At 39.5% G+C, this 19,806-nt stretch overlaps 1 protein-coding gene across 1 annotated transcript in view; it reads right to left on the bottom strand.

Annotated features, from left to right (window-relative positions):
• Positions 1-19,806, bottom strand: part of LOC141765520 (uncharacterized) — a 35,046-nt gene that overhangs the window by 4,612 nt on the left and 10,628 nt on the right. Inside the window, exons 3-5 of the mRNA XM_074631557.1 lie at positions 9,040-9,189; positions 5,101-5,195; positions 1,768-2,353 (exon numbers count right to left, since the gene is read on the bottom strand). Of these exons, the coding sequence (XP_074487658.1) occupies positions 2,121-2,353; positions 5,101-5,195; positions 9,040-9,189 (478 nt within the window). The 3' untranslated portion in view covers positions 1,768-2,120. The remainder of the gene's footprint in view (positions 1-1,767; positions 2,354-5,100; positions 5,196-9,039; positions 9,190-19,806) is intronic.

Raw genomic sequence — 19,806 nt, 5'->3', positions numbered from 1 at the left:
GACATGATCCTCATTTCAGAGTCTACCAAGCAACTGATCATGCTGGAATTCACAGTGCCTTGGGAAGAGCGTATTGATGAGGCCAATGAGAGGAAGCGAGACCAAGTAACAGGAACTTGTGGAAGAGTGTAGAAGGCAAGGCTGACGAACTCGCTGTGAGCGTGTGGAGGTGGGCTGCCAAGGATTTTCAGGACATTCACTCTGCAAAATATTTGGGCACTGGGCAATAGGCATCACCGGGGAGGCCATAGAGAAAGGCAGTCAGATCCTTTACGGAACCTGCAGAGAAAGCCACTAGACTGGCTTTGGATCAAGAGGCTAGATACGTGGGCGACTGCTGCTGGGATGCAAACTGGGGTCTGATCAACCCTGGCTGGGTCGCCTGGGCGAGAGTGTCTGATGTTGAAAGACCCAAAACACCCAATGACCCCAGGTTCCATCACTGATTATGCGTCCCAGCGCATCTGCAGGATGTATCTTTCATCTTTGTGTTTGACACATTAATTTAAAGCTTTAACTTGTTACGGTCGTATTGAATATTGCTCTCCTCTTTACAGTCACTGTATTGTCAGGGTTAATGAAAAAAAGGATTAAGCTTTTCAAACTCTAAACAACATACATGCACATAACAGACATGATATTATAGTCTAGTTAAGTTGTAGTAGTTAAGTCTAGCCTAGGTTCTCAGATACTGTGATTTGCTTCATACAAAATCACTGAATTCACCATTAACTATTCACCTGAACAGTTTATGATATTGTGTATGGTATCATTGTAAATGTTGGCCATCAAAACATCAGGGTAGAAATCACCTTTTCTGTGTTATCATGTTGGGTTCAGGAGATATGATGCAAAATACATCATTTGGTTATGGTGGAAAGTAAAATGGCCGCCATGGCTGCCACGAGGCGTTTTTTGCGATGGTTCCATATCTGAAAATGTTCAGGGCCCCAAACTGTTCAAGTGTACCAAGTTTCATGTGGTTGTGAAAAAGTGAACATCATTTTCACATATCACCTGGATTATAACCCACTGCTACTGAATCGGGGCCTCATCAGTGGTAACATGTTTATATTGACAACGGGGTAAGAGTGGGAACACATAAAATAATTGATAAACCTGGTAGAGAATACATTTCTTAGGAAAGTTTTTAGAGTTTTTGTATTATTTTGTGTTTCTGCTGCTTATAAAGCCATTTACAAACGGCCCCACTAACAGAATCCAATGCAAAGTTCTGAACATTCTATCAGATACAAACTGCACAAAGTAACTTTTATTCTGATAAGAAATGTTGTTATTGTTGTTATTCATGTAATATATAATTTTAAAGCTCTTTTTGTACTCTTTATGCTGGAACTATCCATTAGCACATCAGATCAATATGAAGTTATTTGCAGTGGCATTCAGAATTTGCCCTATTACAGCATTAGAGGTCAAAGGTAAAATTCTCTTGACCTCAGTGTCATGACAATGTGACCGATGGACAGATTATAGTCTAAGCTTTACAATGATATATGACTTCATGGCATTGTGTGTAGGTTTCCCTCTTTTATACTGGATCTATGTGTAAAATGGCGAAAAAAGATGGGAAAATTTGAATGATGGAGGGATGAAAAAAGGAATGATAGCACATAGAAAGCTACCATTGCTGCAATGCTATCATGCATTTCCCAACACTAGGGACATAGACCTTTAAAAAAATCACCATGAGACTTGGTCCCTCCAAAGTGGCACGGCGTCCACATTTTGGGGGTCTGGCTCATGGACTAGATGACTTCTGGGTGACATCAGACACAACCTCGTTGTTGTGGAAATCCAGTGAAAGTCTGCTTTCATCCAGGCCGTCAAAGATGAACAGAACTTTACAGACAGCGAGCTTCTCTGCTGTGACCTTCTGTAATGTTGGATGGAAAACATGGAGCAGCATGAGAAGACTGTACTGCTCATCTCTGATCAAGTTCAGCTCCCTGAATGAAAGCAGAATCACCAGACTGACATCTTGGTTTTCCAAGCCCCCTGCCCAGTCCAGAGTGAACTTCTGCACTGAGAAGGTTTTTCCAACGCCAGCGACGCCGTTCGTCAGAACGACTCTGATGTGTCCCTGTTGGCCAGGTAAGGCTTTACTTGATTGGACCGTCATGGAGGGTCTTCATCTTGGAAGCTGTCTCAGGCTGCCTCACCTCATGTTGGATATTAACCTCTTCACTCTGTCCCTCTGTGATGTAGAGCTCAGTGTAGATCCTGTTGAGGAGAGTTCCACTTCCTGTTGCATCAGTTCCTTCAGTCACACATTCACATCTCTTCTTCAGACTGATCTTATGTTCATCTACAACCTCCTGCTGAACCCTCTCTGCTGAAAGAGAGAGACAAGTTTAAGACAAAACAAAGAAACGTATTATTTCCAATGCTAACATGAAAATAATCAATATAACAACATATAAAGAAGTAAAGGTTATAAAGTCATCATCTCTTCTTGAAGTCAAAACTAAAGTCAAGGTGATTTTTATATTTATTGTTAATAGCTTTTATTTTTAAAGAGAAGCCCCAGAAATGCTTTTTTTCTCTCAGCCTCTTACATGTGTTGGTGTACATGTACACCAACACACACATGTAAATGTTTGATTGACAGCAGAGGAGGCGGAGCCTCAGCTGCTCGCCAGCAGCTGCTTGCCAGCTCGCCAGCAGCTCTTCATCTAAACAGCTCACTGTGGCTGTTCCTACCTCCCTGTAACATTTAAAACTGATCAAATAACGCGGAATATGTTCATGTCTTGTTATGTAGACCTGTATTTACTGAATAGCACCTCTAACAAAGAACCATAAATGTCGTTGACAAGTACACTGCGTTTCCTATAGCTGCTTCAATAGCCGGCCCCCCCCCCCGCTGGTGGAGGACTACTAGGTGAAGCAGAAGGAAATAATGAGTTTTCAGCAGTAAATAAATAAACCTCTGACGTGACTACAGCTCAGCTCAGTTTTTCCTGCAGTGGAAATGCATGTATTCATGGCTTGGTACAACGCAGAACAGAAAACAGAAAAAGGACCGCAGAGGGCCAGCCCTACAAATGCAAAAGTCTTTCACTGAATGAGTGAGTGGGTGACTGACTGACTGACTGACTGACTGACTGAGTGATGAAGTTACAGGATTGGTCTACCGACTGTTGGAGTTTCCTCATTGGTCGTTGTTCTTTCAAAATGAAAAGGCGGAGAACAGTTCTGTGTTTATGTTTTCTGGGGAGTGTGTCAGCGGTTCAATGTATTATGACATAGTGCTGTTGTTGTGCATGTGCTATTGTTTAAATGTTCGTTTAAGTTACGTTACGTTGTGCTTCGTATTGTGTTACCGTGCATTCACACCAAGCGCGAAGCAAATTTTCACCTCACTTTCCTCTATTTCCTCCATCAGCCATGGAAGAAATAACCACTATTACTGCTTTGTGCAGGTTGAGGAAGTCCCAGATATGTCAGAAAACCAAACGCCGTCGCGTTTGGGTTCATAACATCACCTAACATCATCGAGCTGTATTCACATAAAGCGCCATTGAACTGACTATCTAGCAATTCACACGTCGCTACTGCGGTATGAACCCAAAATAAACAGACTGCGCTGTGATTTAATTTCAATAAACGGATCAAAATGATGCCGAAATAACGACAGTATGATGTTGATTTGTAAAAAGACTGAATTCATGTTTTGTCAAGTCTGTCCGTAATACAACAAGCAAACAACTTTTAAAATGTTTGTTTTCTGAACGGAGATCGGATCAGTCAGTGCCAGGCTATGCAGCTGCTCCATTAACACTCAACATAACGTCATCTAGGCATAAATACGGCAGCAATGTTGTTATAAACGGATCAAAAGTGTGCCAAAATAACTACATAATAATGCTGATGAGTAAAATAAAAACCGAATTCATGCTTTGTCGGGTCTGTCCGCAAGACGACAAGCAAACAACTTTTAAAATGCTTGTTTTCTGAATGGAGTTCGGATCAATCAGTGCCAGGCTATGCTAACATTGTAGCTGCTCCATTAACGCTCCATCTAGGAATAAATACGGCAGCAACAACGCCAGTGATGACAGCGGGAGAATCTCAACGCTGATAAACTTTTGGGAAGTATGTATATATTGTTACACACCACTTATATGATGAATGCCTTTGATACACATGCTTTAATAAAAAACTGAAATACGTTTAACCTTGCAGACTGTATGTCATGCTAATACCTTTTCACCTTGTATAAAATGTATAATATACTGACTAGTAAATGTTATCATTTACTATTACTGAATGTCATTTGCTTCATTATAAGTTGACTTTCAATCAAACATTAAGATATAAGTGGAAAAAAACTGTTCACAAAAGATTATAGACATGACCACTGACTATTTGTGTAACAATGTAGCCACAAATTCACATACTGACCATATACGGTCCAGTAATATACTCGGTTTGACCGAGTCTTGTTAGCAGAGGAACTGAAGTGACAGGACCCTGTTAAACATCTAAACTAACCAATGTTGATATTAGATATTATATCATAACACTTTTTAAGATGTTTAATGTGCTGCAACTGACTAGCTAATTAGCACTCTACTGTAGCACGAAAATTTATGTTAGCAGTGCACCTTTCCTCAGTGGGTGTTTGTTTGGTCGCTTGTTCAATGTGTCGCTCTGCAGACGTGTGTTTGTAAGTTAGAGAAGGAGACTTTAGCAGGAAAGCTAATGTGGGCTGTTGTTCAAAGTCTGTGGCTCTTGTTGTGTCTCAGGCTGCTGTCTGGCTGTTAGTCAGTGTGACTGTCTGTCTGTGATAGAACAGTGATGTTGTTGCTTCACACAGAGGTTAATAGTTCAAACAAACAGCATTCTAATTGGTTAATGCAAAGACGGAGTGCTATCATAAAAACAAAACATACAAATACAATTTATTTCCTTTGGGTTCAGATTTTCTCTCAAAGCAGAACAAAGTACAAGTGATGCAGAGCAGATATGTATGATAGAGAAGATCTTAAACAGTTGTCACAACAATAGTCAGTGTATTAAAACAACAAGTCCTGTTTTCAGACAAGAAGACATCAGCAGATCGATCTACAGTCTTACTTTGTACAGTGCTGGTCTGACTGGCTGTCTGCAGTCCAGGTCTTGTTCTGGATCTGGACATCAGCTCCTCCACTGAAGCAGGACTCATCTTCTCTCTGTGGAGACATTACTTTAGAAATAAAATCACTTGTTGATTGTTGGTGAAAAACGTCAAGACTTGGCCGACACTGAAGCTCAGATGATCACAGAGAAGAGTTAAAGTGTTGGTACTTTTCTGTTTGAATTCAGCATTCAGTCTGTAATAAAAATGTTTCTTTATTTTAACTCTCCTGCTTTAATAAACACGAATTAGCTGTTTTTCCTATCTGACTGTCTTATTAAACATTTAGTGATCTGCGTGAAGTTTGTTTATTAAAGGTGAACAATGTCCATTTAAAAAAAATGAATATAAAATTTTTAAAGCTAAAAAACTATATAAGCTATATAACTATATAAACAAACTGCAACTTGCTCATGTACGCACATATTGCGAGGGCGCCCGGGAAACCACAAAGTGGCAGCGTCATCACCGTAAACATGCCTGTCAGTGGTGATATGAATCACCACATAGAATTTCAACATTTGCAATATAAATAAACATGCTGTCACTTCCTGCATCTATTCTTTGTCTTATCTACTTATAAGACAAGGTCTTTTACCTTTCTGACTTCTTTAGTTTTCCAGTGGTTATAGTTAATTTAAGTGTTGTCCATTGAAACGGAGAAATCCTGACAGGATTTGGGCAGCAGCTAGCTTGTAGTTTCTACAGTGATGAATGGTAAATGGACTTGCATTTATATAGCGCTTTTCTAGTCTTCTGACCACTCAAAGCGCTTTACACTACATATCAGCATTCACACATTCATACACTGATGGCAGAGGCTGCTAAGGTGCCAACTTTGCCCATCAGGATCTTATCTAAATACTCAATCACAAGTGTCTTGCTCAAGGACACATCGACACGTGACCCGGAGCAGCTGGGGATCGAACCACCGACCTTCCGATTGGTGGACGACCTGCTCTACCCTCTGAGCCACAGCACATTCGGATTATTTCCATCTGTGCTCTATCTGGTCAAAAAAAGTCTAGGACTGTATTTATGGAATTAGTTATGGCTAATGTTATTTTACTGTCTAAATAGTTATAGCTACCAATATGCCGTGCCTGTTGCTAGCATGGTCACTAGGATGACCGTCACAACATGCACTGAAATCCTGTCATGGATTTCTCCGTTTCAGTGGACAGCACTTGCATAAACTACAACTACTGCAGGCGAAGAAGAAGTCAGAAAGGTCTGACACAGTTTCCCTGTTTTATAAGTCTTTATTGTTAACACAAAAAATTTATTCAGAAAGTAACAGTATGTTTATTTATATTGCAAATGTTGTTGAAATTCTATACTCCATTCATATCACCACTGAGGTGATTGAACTGAGGTTAGAAGTGGTCTAAATATTGAGGTAGATCAGCGGTCTAAGACACAGCATGTAACACTGGTGTCCTTGGTGTTCCTTTCTTTAATGTCAGTATGTTTTCTGCCACTTTCTACTGTCAACTATCAAATGAAGGCATGAATTCAAATATTCTAAAAAACAGAAGTGGTACAAATCTACATTTGACTGTTTCATGCTATTTTTTTTTTATCAGCAGATACTTTTACATCAGGGATGTTTGTTTTTCACCTTCAGAAACAAGATGTGGTGCAGAAAGTCTAAGCTCAAAGGTCCACATAATAATGATCCAAAGCTTTCAACTGAAAGCTCTGAATCATGAGTAAGTGGAACTTTGAGCAGATTTTTCCTTCACCATATTTTACATATGTAGTGAAAGAACAAACTCAAACCATCAACACATAGAATCAAGGTGAGCAAATATTTTCTACAGATGCTTTTTCACCATATGTTGCACAGTTATGATGTGCACCGATTCAAGATGACACCCAGTAGGTCATAACAGCTGATTTTAGGAGAAGTCAAACCAACAAAATATTTTGAGGACAAATATGAAAAACTGAATTACACATTTGAAGCACATTCTTCCAGATTTTGAATAGTCGCAGATCTTTAGACCATTTCACAGCTGTTAACTTAAACATTCCAGATGTGTCCCAGTTTATTTCCTGTTGCAGTGGATCTGAATGAAAAAAATATTTTAAATTGATGATAAATTGTGAAATGGAGGTTTTCAGGTGTTTTGTTTGAAATACCATCAGTAGTCTGTGTGTTTGAGTGTGATCCATCATAGGTTGAAAGAGTATCTGCACTAATAGTTCTGAATCAGGAATATAAATCTTTTAGTCTCAATGCATCATCGTCCACCAGAGGTGCTTCTCATTTCATCATTTTTCGCCTCCTCGACTCCTCGCTCCTCGCTCCTCGATCCTCCGGTTGTGACCCGGAAATCGATCTCAGTCCTCCATCTTGAAGGACGTCCCAATTCATAAAATGCGCATCGAGGAGCGAGGATCGAGGAGCGAGGAGGCTTGCTGGAGGAGCTGTGAGCGAGGATACACCAGTGCATCCTCTAGTGTTTCCTCCACGGAAGTGTATCACCGACCGACACGCCCCCTTATTGGATATCAGTTATTGATTGGACGCTGCGCCGATCAGACTGATCTGATACATCAACATCACTAGAGTTTTATACCGGAGTGAAGACAGATCACAGATTAAAAGATTTATAGTTTAGTTGTCTTCTGATTCACCATCTAGTTATAATCTGTGTTAATTGTAGGTGTGAACAACAAAAGGACCATAATGATGGTGAAGTGTTCCAGCAGCAGAAGGACCTGCAGCATCTCTGCTTCACACACCGTCACTGAAGGAGTCTGACAAGGAGAGGGGTTTATACTACCTGACAACGAACAGACTTCAATTATTAGAAAGAGTTTTCTTTTGATGATCTGTTATTTCACTCATTCATTTTTATTAAGTATCCAGTTAAAGTCAGAGAGAGAAGGAGGGTTTGTCTTTTACACCTTTTACGTCATTTATCCTCATTTCCATTCAGTCACAAGTGAGGCTGATAATTCCTGAGCGTCAGGTTTGATATGAGTTATATCATTTCACTTTTCCCTCAAACATTCAGACTAATACATAACTTCTACTATCAGGATATCAATAACTGCAGACGCTAATAATGAATAAATAATATAAAGATATTGTGCCTGTAGAGATGGTTCCTGGTCCTAAGCAGGACTCAGTCCACAGTAGAAATACAGACTGCAGGTGTTATTCATGTGCAGGTGTTTGTTAAACAGGTAACAGGCTACAGAGAGAAAACACTGCTGCTCTGATAACTCCATGTCTTTATTAGTATTAGTACAGTTCAGACATAAACAGCTGCTGCTGTCATCAGAAACAGACGTCGCTTCGCGTGACGCTTCAGAGGAAACGACGTCTCATGTCTCTAAAAACATATTTCCTCGTTTCCTCCCTCCTCGAGTCTTTTCCTCGCCTCCTCCGCTCGCATCTGCCGTGGGCGGGACTAAGACGTGAGGAAAGGAGTCGAAGAGAGGAATCAAGCCGTATAAAAGCACAAATGGGAAAGACCCCAGGTCAGCTTACAGTAAAAACAGTCTCTTACTTTGTGTCTGAGGGTCCAGGTTCATTACTGAAGTCACAAACACCAAGATGATTTCATTCATATTGCTTGAATCCTTGATAAATTCTCTTTTTTAGGTCATTAAGGTCGCTCTAAACACACAAACTACTGCTACTGTCATCAATAACGAGGGTTAAAGGTTTGTAGCCATTCTGTTATTACGTCTTTTCTAGGTGACTGACAGCTGTCACAGATACTAAGAGGAAGAGTTTATTCGATGAAGTTAGTTAAATTTTAGTTGGCAAATACATTTCTGTAGAAATTTGAATATACGAACAAAAAATCAACAGAAAACATGGTATTGTCAGAGGAAACTAGAAAGGAGTCATATAAATTAGTTAGCAGCAGTTCTCTTACTTTGTGTCTGAGAGTCCAGGTTCATTACTGAAGTTCAGAATATCATCTTTAGACTGATCACTCTTCATAGACAGGCAGCCAGAGACTAGAGACTCTGCTCTGTCCTCCTCTTCCTCCACACCATCACTCATCTTCTGATCTGAAATCAGTCTGAGAGGTGAAACAGGATTACTGACTGTGAGCTCAGCACATTTAACGAAAACAAGTTTGTGCAAGAGTCACAGGCAAGACCGAGAGAACAGGAAGTATCTCACACACACACACACACACACACAGTATACACGTATAATAAAATCATCCAGCATGCACCTAGTCAATTCTCTTTAAATCTCTGCTTGTTTTCTTGGCTTACAGCAGGTTTAATGAGTATTATTCCTTATGTAGGAATGGAGAGATCTCAGCTTTATGTTTAAATTATGTTAATAAATCTATTTAGTATAGAACGTAAGTATTTTTTTCTGTTTGGTTTTCTTTTACAGACTTATAAAAATAAAATTATTCTGAATATCTGGATGAAAAATTATTCTGTCTACTGCACAATAAAAAATAATTTCAGCCATTTTCCTGAGTGGCAACTGTGCAACTCTTTTTCATAATCCAAACACAGATGGTAGCCAGAAATGACACATCTTTATTGCTCAATCAGTACAATGTGAAGCACAATTTTAAAATGTATTATATTACCATGTGAGTTACATTTGTTTGTATTGATGTTTCTTCAAATATACAATTCCAATATCATACAAAAGGTGTGAACGTTTTGCTTGTGTTTTACAAAAAAAGAGCAAGGATGTGCCATTTCCAGCAACCTGGATATGAAAATACAATCACAACTTGGTAAGCTGATTAAAATGTGTTTTTATTTTGCAACAAACAGCTCAAAGTGTTGCTGACCAAGGACTTTATGGATTTTTCAAAGATAGTCAGAAAATTGTCTGCTTAGCTCTGTGACTTGAGTTTAAAGGTAAGACATGAGAGGCATAAAACTGTAGCTACTGGGACTGTAAAGTATACTAAAATATACTCCTGCACTTATTGCAACATGTGAACATGCAGTTTTTTCCTTCTGTTGAGGAACACTGTGAACTTGAATTTATTGTTTGAGATGTTAAAGAGGTTCTGTCAAAGACAGTTGTTGAATACTAATATGACAAAATACCTGCAGTCTCATCTTTACTACAATGATAAGTTCACTGTCCAGTGCAGTAACAGATATTTGTTCATCTTAAAATGTGGACAGAAAACCACAGAAACACGTTTACGTTTTTAAAAAATGCTTTCTTTAAAATGATTTACTTATTTTAAAATTAGTTAACTCAAAATACTTAAACATTGATGAAATAAAAAAAAACTTGTTTTCTCTTCGAAAAGAAAAAACAAGAATTACCGCCTCACGGTTGTCTGCCTCCACCAACCTATCAAGTTGCAGTTTACATCCATGTCTGTCGAAGATATCATCACTTCATCATTTTATCATAATAAACATCTGTGTGAAATATTCATAATTAGCATATGAATTCTTGAGTTATGGCCAAAAATGTGTTATGTGAGGTCAAAGTGACCTTTGACCACCAAACTCTAATCAGTTCAAGTCCAAGTGGGCGTTTGTGCAACTTGTGTGCCGAGTTCAATTTCAAATCCAGTTTACATCATTTTAAATCAAGTCTAACTACATCATGATGACACTTAATTTTTTACAAACCAAGTCAGTCAGAAAGAAAGCATTCACATCATCAGTTCAGTGTTCACTGCATCCATTCAGATAAACCACCTGTGTGGTAAAAAAGAGGGAACGGTGACATCTGCTGGCAGAAAGCAGCTCCAGCAGGAACAACAGAACATGAACGGTGGTGATAACGACCGCTTCAATACCGATTTCTGAGGGGAAAAAGCTGCACGGGTGACTTTATGTGTCTGTGTTCAGTCATGTAATGTGAAAACTAGCAGAGTCACACATACAACTGGAATTTTCCTGTATATACATAATTAGTGAATATAAAATTTAGAGTATATTATATGAAATATTAAGGTGCTGACTTTACACCAAAATCCAGACATAATCAGTTTGTATTCAGTTGAGAAACGTAAGTGAAGCCTCGACTGAATTCAGATTTTATCTAATTATTTCTGTTTGTTAAAAGCAAATATTTATCTTCTATAATATGAGAAATGGCTGGTATTGGTTTTAATCATGGATGTATAAAGAGAACTGGATACAGCGTCGGAGGCTCCCGTTCATTTCTATGAGAGTGTCTCACTGGAGCGTGAAGCCAAAATCGATCAACTGAGTGATAAAGTACCCGGATCATCCGGAGATCTTCCTCATCCATTGGGCCCATAGAGCAGGAGCAGCAGTGTTTCCTTTAACTCCTCCTCCCAGCCCTCGCTCCAGCCTCGGTCTGGGTCTCATTCACATGAACGGAGGAAGGAGAATAACTCTGGATTCAGCTATTAGTGCATTTTACAACTTTTAGGACCTAATGATTTAAATAAGGACTATTAAGAGTGTTCATACTGGGGAGTTGATTCACTTAAAAAAAATTATCTGCTGATTTACAGACGTCTTTTTCCTAATGTCAGTCTAAAAAAGTCTTTTCTGGGCCCGATGGCATAAGGTGACGGACACGGAAGTTGTAGTACCGCCGTTTGGCCACTATGAAAATGGGCATCAAAGCCCGACGCTCTTCCTGAGGGCTTGGTTTTAATAGGGTAACTTTATTAACTTCCACTGTTATTTAGAAATATGTGGAAATAAACACCCAAACTCCATCTTTCCACAGGGTGGAGCTGCAACACAAAGCAAAGCAGATAGATCTATGTGTTGTTGTCATAAACTGAACTATTCTGCAGAGGCATTTTGGGTTCAGAATATATGAATGAATAAAAAAAAAAAAGACAAAATAAGATGCAGGTTCAGGTGGTGAACCTCTGTGGATCATGAGGACACGGCTGATCCTCTCAACACATCCACTTTTCTGATCACTCACTCTGACAGTGACCACTTCCAGCTGATGAGAGAAGAAGAGAACAAAAGTTATGAATCAGTGTTTACAGAGACTCCCTTCATCAGCTGTCAGTCAGTGATGCAGCACACAGATCATTTATAAAACTATCATTGGCAAAACCAACCTCCATATCTCCACTCACTACTCAATATCTCCAACAGTAACCACAATTTATGCTCTAGTAAAATCATTAGTATGGTCATTCCTAAAGTCTGCACCTCCTTTGGTCGTCACTCATTCCAGTTTGCTGCTCCTAGTGACTGGAACGAGTTACAAAAGACGCTAAAACTCCACACCCTCATCCTGTTACCCTCCTTTAAGAACTCTTTGGGCAGACCACATCATGGTTACTAAATGTAACCATGGTTCTATGAAATAAGAGCCAGCGATTTGAGGCTCCAGTCAGACTGATCTCAGAGCTGTGACAGAGATGAACTGATCAATGAGAGAACAGACTTTCTAATCAGATTTGATGGTACGAAAGTTTGATGGATGAGGACCACTGTCTCTATACATGTTGTGATGCTGTCAGCTGTAATCCAGCTTTATTTCCTGGAGCCATGAACACAACATTTCTAATTGTAACAGAGAGTCAGTGAACTGACCTCAGAGTCTCAAGTCTACAGTGTGGACTCTCCAGAAAACCACACAGCACCTTAACTCCTGAATCCTGCAGGTCATTATAGCTCAGATCCAGCTGTCTCAGATGGGAGGGGTTGGAGTTCAGAGCGGAGGCCAGAGAAGCACAGCTGATCTCTGACAACCTGCAGCTCCTGAATCTGAATAAAGAATAAATGATAAAAGTTTATAAGACAACGTTCCTGCTTGAAATCATTCAATGTTTAATAATCTGTTCAGAGCTGAAGAAGGTTTAGAACGTAGAAGTTTAGAAAATGTAAACTCCAAACACCTGAAGCCAACAGGATGCAGGTTAAAAACGGTAAATACAAAAAGTGAAACAGAGCTCTCATTAATATTAATGACAACGTGCTGCTACTTCAATAAAGACATAGTGACTTCACCTCTTAAACTGTGACAGCTCCACCAGTGGATCCATCTATACAAACTCATGTTGTGCAGCCAAACACAAATACAAACCACAGAAATTGATTCAAGATTTGACTCAACATCTCAAAGTTTCCGAAGATGCCAAATATGTCAGAATGGATTTTTGGGGAAAGGGAAGAAAATCAGGCAACAAAAAAATCAGGAAAAGTACATTTGCTACTTACACAAAATGGGGGCTGGGCATGATAATGACAAATGCGTCAGTGCTGTGCACCGCTTTGCGCTGGGTGTAAGATAGGGCCCTCAGTGTGGTTCATTATAATATCAGCCTTATGTCTGCAGTTTAGTGTCACCACAACTTTCAATTCATATTAATCTCAGTACAGAAGTAACAAATGGTGTCTGACCTCAGAGTCTCCAGTTTACAGTGTGGACTCTCCAGAAAACCACACAGGAGCTTTACTCCTGAATCCTGCAGCTTGTTGTTACTCAGATCCAGCTCTCTCAGATGGAAGGGGTTGGACTTCAGAGCTGAGACCAGAGAAGCACAGCTGATCTCTGACAAATTGCAGATACTCAATCTAAATAAAGAATAAATGATGAAGATCAAAATCACTTTAAAATCCAATCAGATGTCTTCAGGTTTTAAATGTGAAGCTCAAAATTACTATGTCCTAATCAATGAGCTTTTCCCTAAAATGAGTAGAGTGACTTTGTCATTGTGTTATTGTGGATCATCATAATGTCAGCCTTCTACAGACATCATCCAAATGTCACCACAACATTCATACCCCTATTCATGTCAACACACATCAATAACATGCTGCTGATCTCAGTCAAGTCTGGAATTAGAGGATCAATATCAAATCAGACTTGTTGGACTTCATTATTTCATTTATTACATGGCTTTCTTCTTACTGTATCTGGTATCTTAGTAGGTTTATGTCTTTTATAGGAAAGGTCCATATATGTTTAAGTGTGTCTTAAAACAACAGCCAACAAAGAGTTATTGGTAGCAGTAATCATTCCTCCTGTGAAGAAGTGCCTACATAACACTACTACACTTTAAGAAATGACTTCATAAGTTCAACTCAAACTAATATGAAGATTCAGCAGTCTGAGTCCGACAAATCAAGTGCGTGTTTACTAGGGCTGGGACGATTCAATATGTATTGTGATTTTTAAGTATTGCGATTCTACAAGTGATTTGATTTTTCAATTTATTGTGATGTTTGTTAACTTTTTTAATACTAGACCATGGGAAAAAGTTGAATCATACACTTCTAGGGACTTTTACTTTGGAAAATATCTAAATAAGAACTATAAAATGTTTGATTTTCAGCATGTATGTAGATATCAGTCATTGTCAGGAATTATTTATTACTTTTTTCCAGCAACTCAAAAATATAAAGAATAGACATTTCCTTCACAAATTAGTGGGACATGCAATAATTTACACTTCTGGGGAATATAATCAATCAATCTTATTTCCATATATGTATCTTGTATATACAGTTCCCTTTGTTAACACCTTATTTTGAAAACCGGACGTAGTCACACGTGTATACTTCCTCTAACATCTCCAAGGTCGTCGCTAGCTCTCCCGTCAGCACCGTTGTCTTTATACATCCAGGGTCAGCTCCATCGGGGCCATTTGAATGCATTTAGCATAAATGTCAGCATATGGGTGCTCTACAGTTGTAGCGTCAGCTGATTTGACCACGGAGATGAGAGCGACGGCCGGCTTGACCGCACGTTACCGCGATACGATAAAGTTTCCTGTCCGTGACAGAGTTAGCAGGCAGCTTTAGCCATGATGTCTAGCTCTGCTTTTCCTGTCAATGAATGAAACCCAAAGTGTTTCAATACTTTACTGGATGTGTAGTGTTTACCACCGCCGTTTTCTACATTCTCGTTTCGGCTCGCTGCAGTTTTTTTTGGTTGGAACGGATATGACGTCACGTTACTCAGACTACAACAATAAAAGTGGTAACTTCCCTCTAACCCCACATAAACTCAAATGGAGCAAAAATAGAGATTCTGGCATTAAAAAATCAATTTCAAAATCGTAAAAAAAAAAATTGCGACACAGGTGAATAGATTTTTTTCCCCACCCGTAGTGTTTACCAAAGTTACAGACTGTATAGTACCAAATTCCCTCATTGTGTTACTAATCCTCCTGCAGCTCAACAAGGAAACTGTCAAACACAACATACTGACTGGATACATACTAAGGCTGGGCAATATATCGATATTATATCGATATTGTGATATGAGACGAGATATCATCTTAGATTTTGGATATTGTAATATTGGATATGGCATAAGTGTTGTCTTTTCCTGGTTTTAAAGGCTACATTTCAATAAAGTGATGTCATTTTCTGAACTTACCAGACTGTTCTAGCTGTTCTATTATTTGCCATTTACACTTAGTCATGAGATCCACATTACTGATGATTTATCAAAAATCTCATTGTGTAAATATTTTGTGAAAGCACCAATGGTGAATCCTACAATATTGTTGCAATATCGATATTGAAGATTTTGGTCAAAATATTGTGATATTTGATTTTCTCCAAGTCACCCAGCCCTAATACATCTAACTCAGACTGCTGAAGCCTCCGATTAGTTTAAGATCAACTTTACAGGTCATTTTACACAGAACAAGACTGTGGATTTAGTCCTCATCTCGTAACACTCAGGTTATATGGGGATTGCTTCACAGACAGAAGGAATGATGACAGACATCAATAACTCTTTGAATGTACATATGAACATGTGAGTATTGTATGGAGATAGACTTAAAAAAAATATGAACCTGCAAAGATGTTTCTGATGCAGAATATTTATTTGGTTTTTGATGCAATCGAAATGTCTGCGGCTTCAAATAATTAGACAATGCTGACATGGAAACAGAGCACAGTTAGATCTGCTGTCAAAAAGAATGTGGGAATAACTTAGAAACATAGAAACCTCTAATTTGATGATGTCGTTCATAATCATCATTTATGTGCCTTTAAGTTGGTGCAATATGTGTTTGTGAGAGTGCTGCACCTTTAGACATGTTCAAATAGAGCGCTACAGGAATGAGTCCTATAACCCAGAAATGAGTCAGCATTTTAGCCCTTCCTGTTCCCTCGTCTGGAAGTCAATGGGTTGTTTGAATTGGTTTTTAGTTAGATGCCTGATATCTCTGTGGTTAAAGGTTCAGTGTGTAGGATCTGGCGGTATCTAGCAGTGACGTAAGGAGATTGCAACCAACTGAAGCCTCTCCCCTGTGCCAAGCGTGTTGGAGAGCTACGGTGGCCGACGTGAAAATGCGAAAGTCCCTCTCTAGAGCCAGTTGGAGCAGAGCCAGTGTGTAGCGAGTGTGTGTACAAACTACATAAGCTACAGTCAGTGAACTGACCTCAGAGTTTCCAGTCTACAGTTTGGACTCTCCAGTCCAGCAGACAGAAGCTTCACTCCTGAATCCCACAGGTAGTTTTTACTCAGGTCCAGCTCTCTGAGATGGGACGGGTTGGACTTCAGAGCTGAGGCCACAACTTCACAGTGAGTATCTGAGAGTCCACAGTCAGAAAGTCTGTCATGACACAAAAATTACAAAATACGTTATTATGAAAGAGGACAATTTATATTTACTTCATGCATTTGATGACTAAACAGTTTGATACATATACTTCTTTGATTAACATTTACTCTTCACATCAGTGGTTCAGCTAATCTTATCTCACTGTTTGACATGAAACAATTCTCATCATTCTCTCTCAAACCTGCAGACTTTTAATATTTGTTTTTCTTTAATCTTGCAGATGAAGCTCAGTGAATAAGTAATAATAATACAGTTGAGAAAGTTGACCTCTCTTTGCTAGCTACCTGCTGCTGTCAGGTTCACGTCCATAAATGGCACAATTCAGTGACTGCTGCCAAACGGTAGAGAAATGAAACAAATCGCGTAATAATATTAGACCTGTACATAATTAAACATTCAAATAATTAGATATTTTGATGACTGAATGGCATTTTGTCAATAACACTCTTTTCTGAGCATCAAACATATTCAGTTCACAAACACAATTAATGAACCAATAAGGTTGCATTATTTTCAACATAATGTCATCAGAAAGATGTTATCAGCGTATGTGCATTAATAACACAACATTGATCTTTGGTGTGTATAAGATCTCTTAAAAATGTTGAATTCTACCATTCTGCGGTTATATATTCATCAGACCGCTGGAAGCTGTTTATTTCCAACTTTTCTGAATCTGTCCAAGCATCTCCTGAAATTCACCAAACACATAATCCACTAAAGAGCTCGTGTTAAAGTATTATTTTACCGTGTGTCTCTGTATCATGATGAGAGGAAAAGCAGTCCGGTCAGAGTGACTCTTCTCACTCTTCACACCACTAAAACCCAACACATTCCTTTCTACAGTTACTGTGGTGTCTTCCTGATTTTAGCAGCTTTTCTCTCATCAACTTCTCACAGAACTTCATCCGAATTTATTATCGTTTTCTAGATTAGTTTTTGGGAGCCCATCATCGTCTTCCGTGCTGCTATAACCAAACATATTAAATGCCGTTTAATAAACTATAACAAAATCAGAAATACCTTATTGATCCCTGGGGGAAATTACAGTTGTTCCATTTTAGAATAAGAATATATATAAAAAAACAGATCTGTCGTGTGGTGAGTTTACCAAGTTGACCCAATCGCAGGGTAACAGGCAGGACAGGTAGTTTTTAAATAAAAGCGAGCTTTAATAAAGCTGAAAAATCCAAAACCACAAAACAGGGAGGGGAACAAAGTACAAAGAAACCACAAAGTACAAATGAAAACACACCAAAAAACCAAACTGAGAACAAAAAGAAACTACAAACCAGAAGATACGAGAAACACGGGCAGGAGGAACACTAGGACCAGAGCAGGAGGAAACAAGGAACACGGAGGACAAGGTAGACGGGGCTGGGGAGACAAACGAACCGACCAGGGGTACGTTCCAAAGCTCTTAATTTTCGTTTCCTCGCTCCTCGCTCCTCGCTTGAACCGGAAGTTGTTCTGGTGCGCCATTTTGAAGACCGTTCCAAAGCCCTTGGCTGTTTTCGAAACCGCATACTGCATACTACTGAGGAGCGCAGTATGCAGTATACAGTACATACTGTATACTGCGTTCCTCAGTAGTATGCAGTATGTGACAGTTAAAGTGATGTATTTAGCAGTATGCTAGATGAGGCTTAAGCCTTCAAACCAGCTCTTAAAGCACAGGACAAAAAAACTAACTTGTACCACTATTACAATATTATCAAAAAATACAACTTTGATTTTGTTGTTTATGTTGTGCTTGTTTACTTTATAAGATACTGCAGGTTTAAACTATTTATTCTGACAGCTCATAAAGAAGTCCGACAAACAGGATCATCAACGAGGAGAGACGGGAAATATAAAACATTCATCCACAACGTTTACTTTACTCAAACTGCTTTTTCAGTTACAGCAAAAGGACTGATCTCCCTCCAGATATTAGAGAAATGTTAAAAAAGTGTCATGTTGTCTCATCAGGAACCTCTCTGCCCCGTCAGAAGCTGCTCTTTCCCTCTCCTCTTCTCTCTCCTCTCCTCTTCTCTCTCCTCTTCCTCTCCTCTCATCTTCCCTCGCCACTCTGCTGCTCTGCAGCCGCTCTGTGAGCGTCACTGGCCGGCTCTCCAGCGAGCTACGCCCGCGGGTGATTGTGGAGCTTTTTAACTCGAAAAAAGGCAAATAAACACAGGTTCCTGTTAATTTATAATGGACATCTGTGTTGTGATATTTAAACAAACTATCCGTCAACAAGGAAATCACAGCCTCTCGTCTACAGACCGGTCTCTAGAGAGCTCCAGCAGCTCATAGCGGTCTCTGAGCGTGACTACCCGGCTTGCTGGCAGCGACCCGGGCAGGCGCTCGCTGGCTGTCACGGTATTCTGTGGAGCTTCTAAACTCCGACAACGGTGGAACAAATGTTCGATTCGCCATCTAACTTCGTAAAACTGCCGATATTAATAATCTACACAGTTGATTTCTCGCCTCAAAAACGTTCAGAAGTGAATTTAGTGTTTAAATGGCTACAGAAAACGTAAAAAAAGAGCAGCTTTTGGCTGCTGTTTTTATACCCGTAGCCTGTGCTGTTCCGGCGCTTTGCATTGTGGGATACAGTAGGCGAGATAGACTGGTCCGATGCATACTGGAGAATTTTTCCAAATCAGTACGTCATCCAGGTATTTCTGGCATACTGGAGATTTTGCTTTTGTTCGCATACTGCATACTACATACTACATTTTGGCCAAATCAGTACGTACTACTAGTATAGTATGCGGTTACGAAAACAGCCCTTATTTGTGCATCGAGGATCGAGGATCGAGGATCGAGGAGGCTTGCCGGAGGAGCTATGAGCGAGGATACACCAGTGTATCCTGCACGGAAGTCTTTTGCCGACCGACACGCCCCCTTATTGGATATCAGTTACTGATTGGACGCTGCTGCCGATCAGACTGATCTGATAACTTTACCTCTCAGCATCACTGGAGTTTCATACCGGAGTGAAGACACATCACAGATTAAACGTTTTATAGTTTAGTTGTCTTCTGATTCACCATCTAGTTATAATCTGTGTTAACTGTAGCTCTGAGCAGCAGCAGAAGGACCTGCAGTAGCTCTGCTTCACACACCGTCCGTGAAGCAGCCTGAAACTGAGAGGGGTTTATAACACCTGACAAA

The sequence above is a fragment of the Sebastes fasciatus genome, chromosome 4 (assembly GCF_043250625.1).
Source record: "Sebastes fasciatus isolate fSebFas1 chromosome 4, fSebFas1.pri, whole genome shotgun sequence".
NCBI classification, from domain to species: Eukaryota; Metazoa; Chordata; class Actinopteri; order Perciformes; family Sebastidae; genus Sebastes; species Sebastes fasciatus.
Note: the sequence above shows the minus strand (reverse complement) of the source record. Positions and strands in the feature narration are given on the sequence as shown.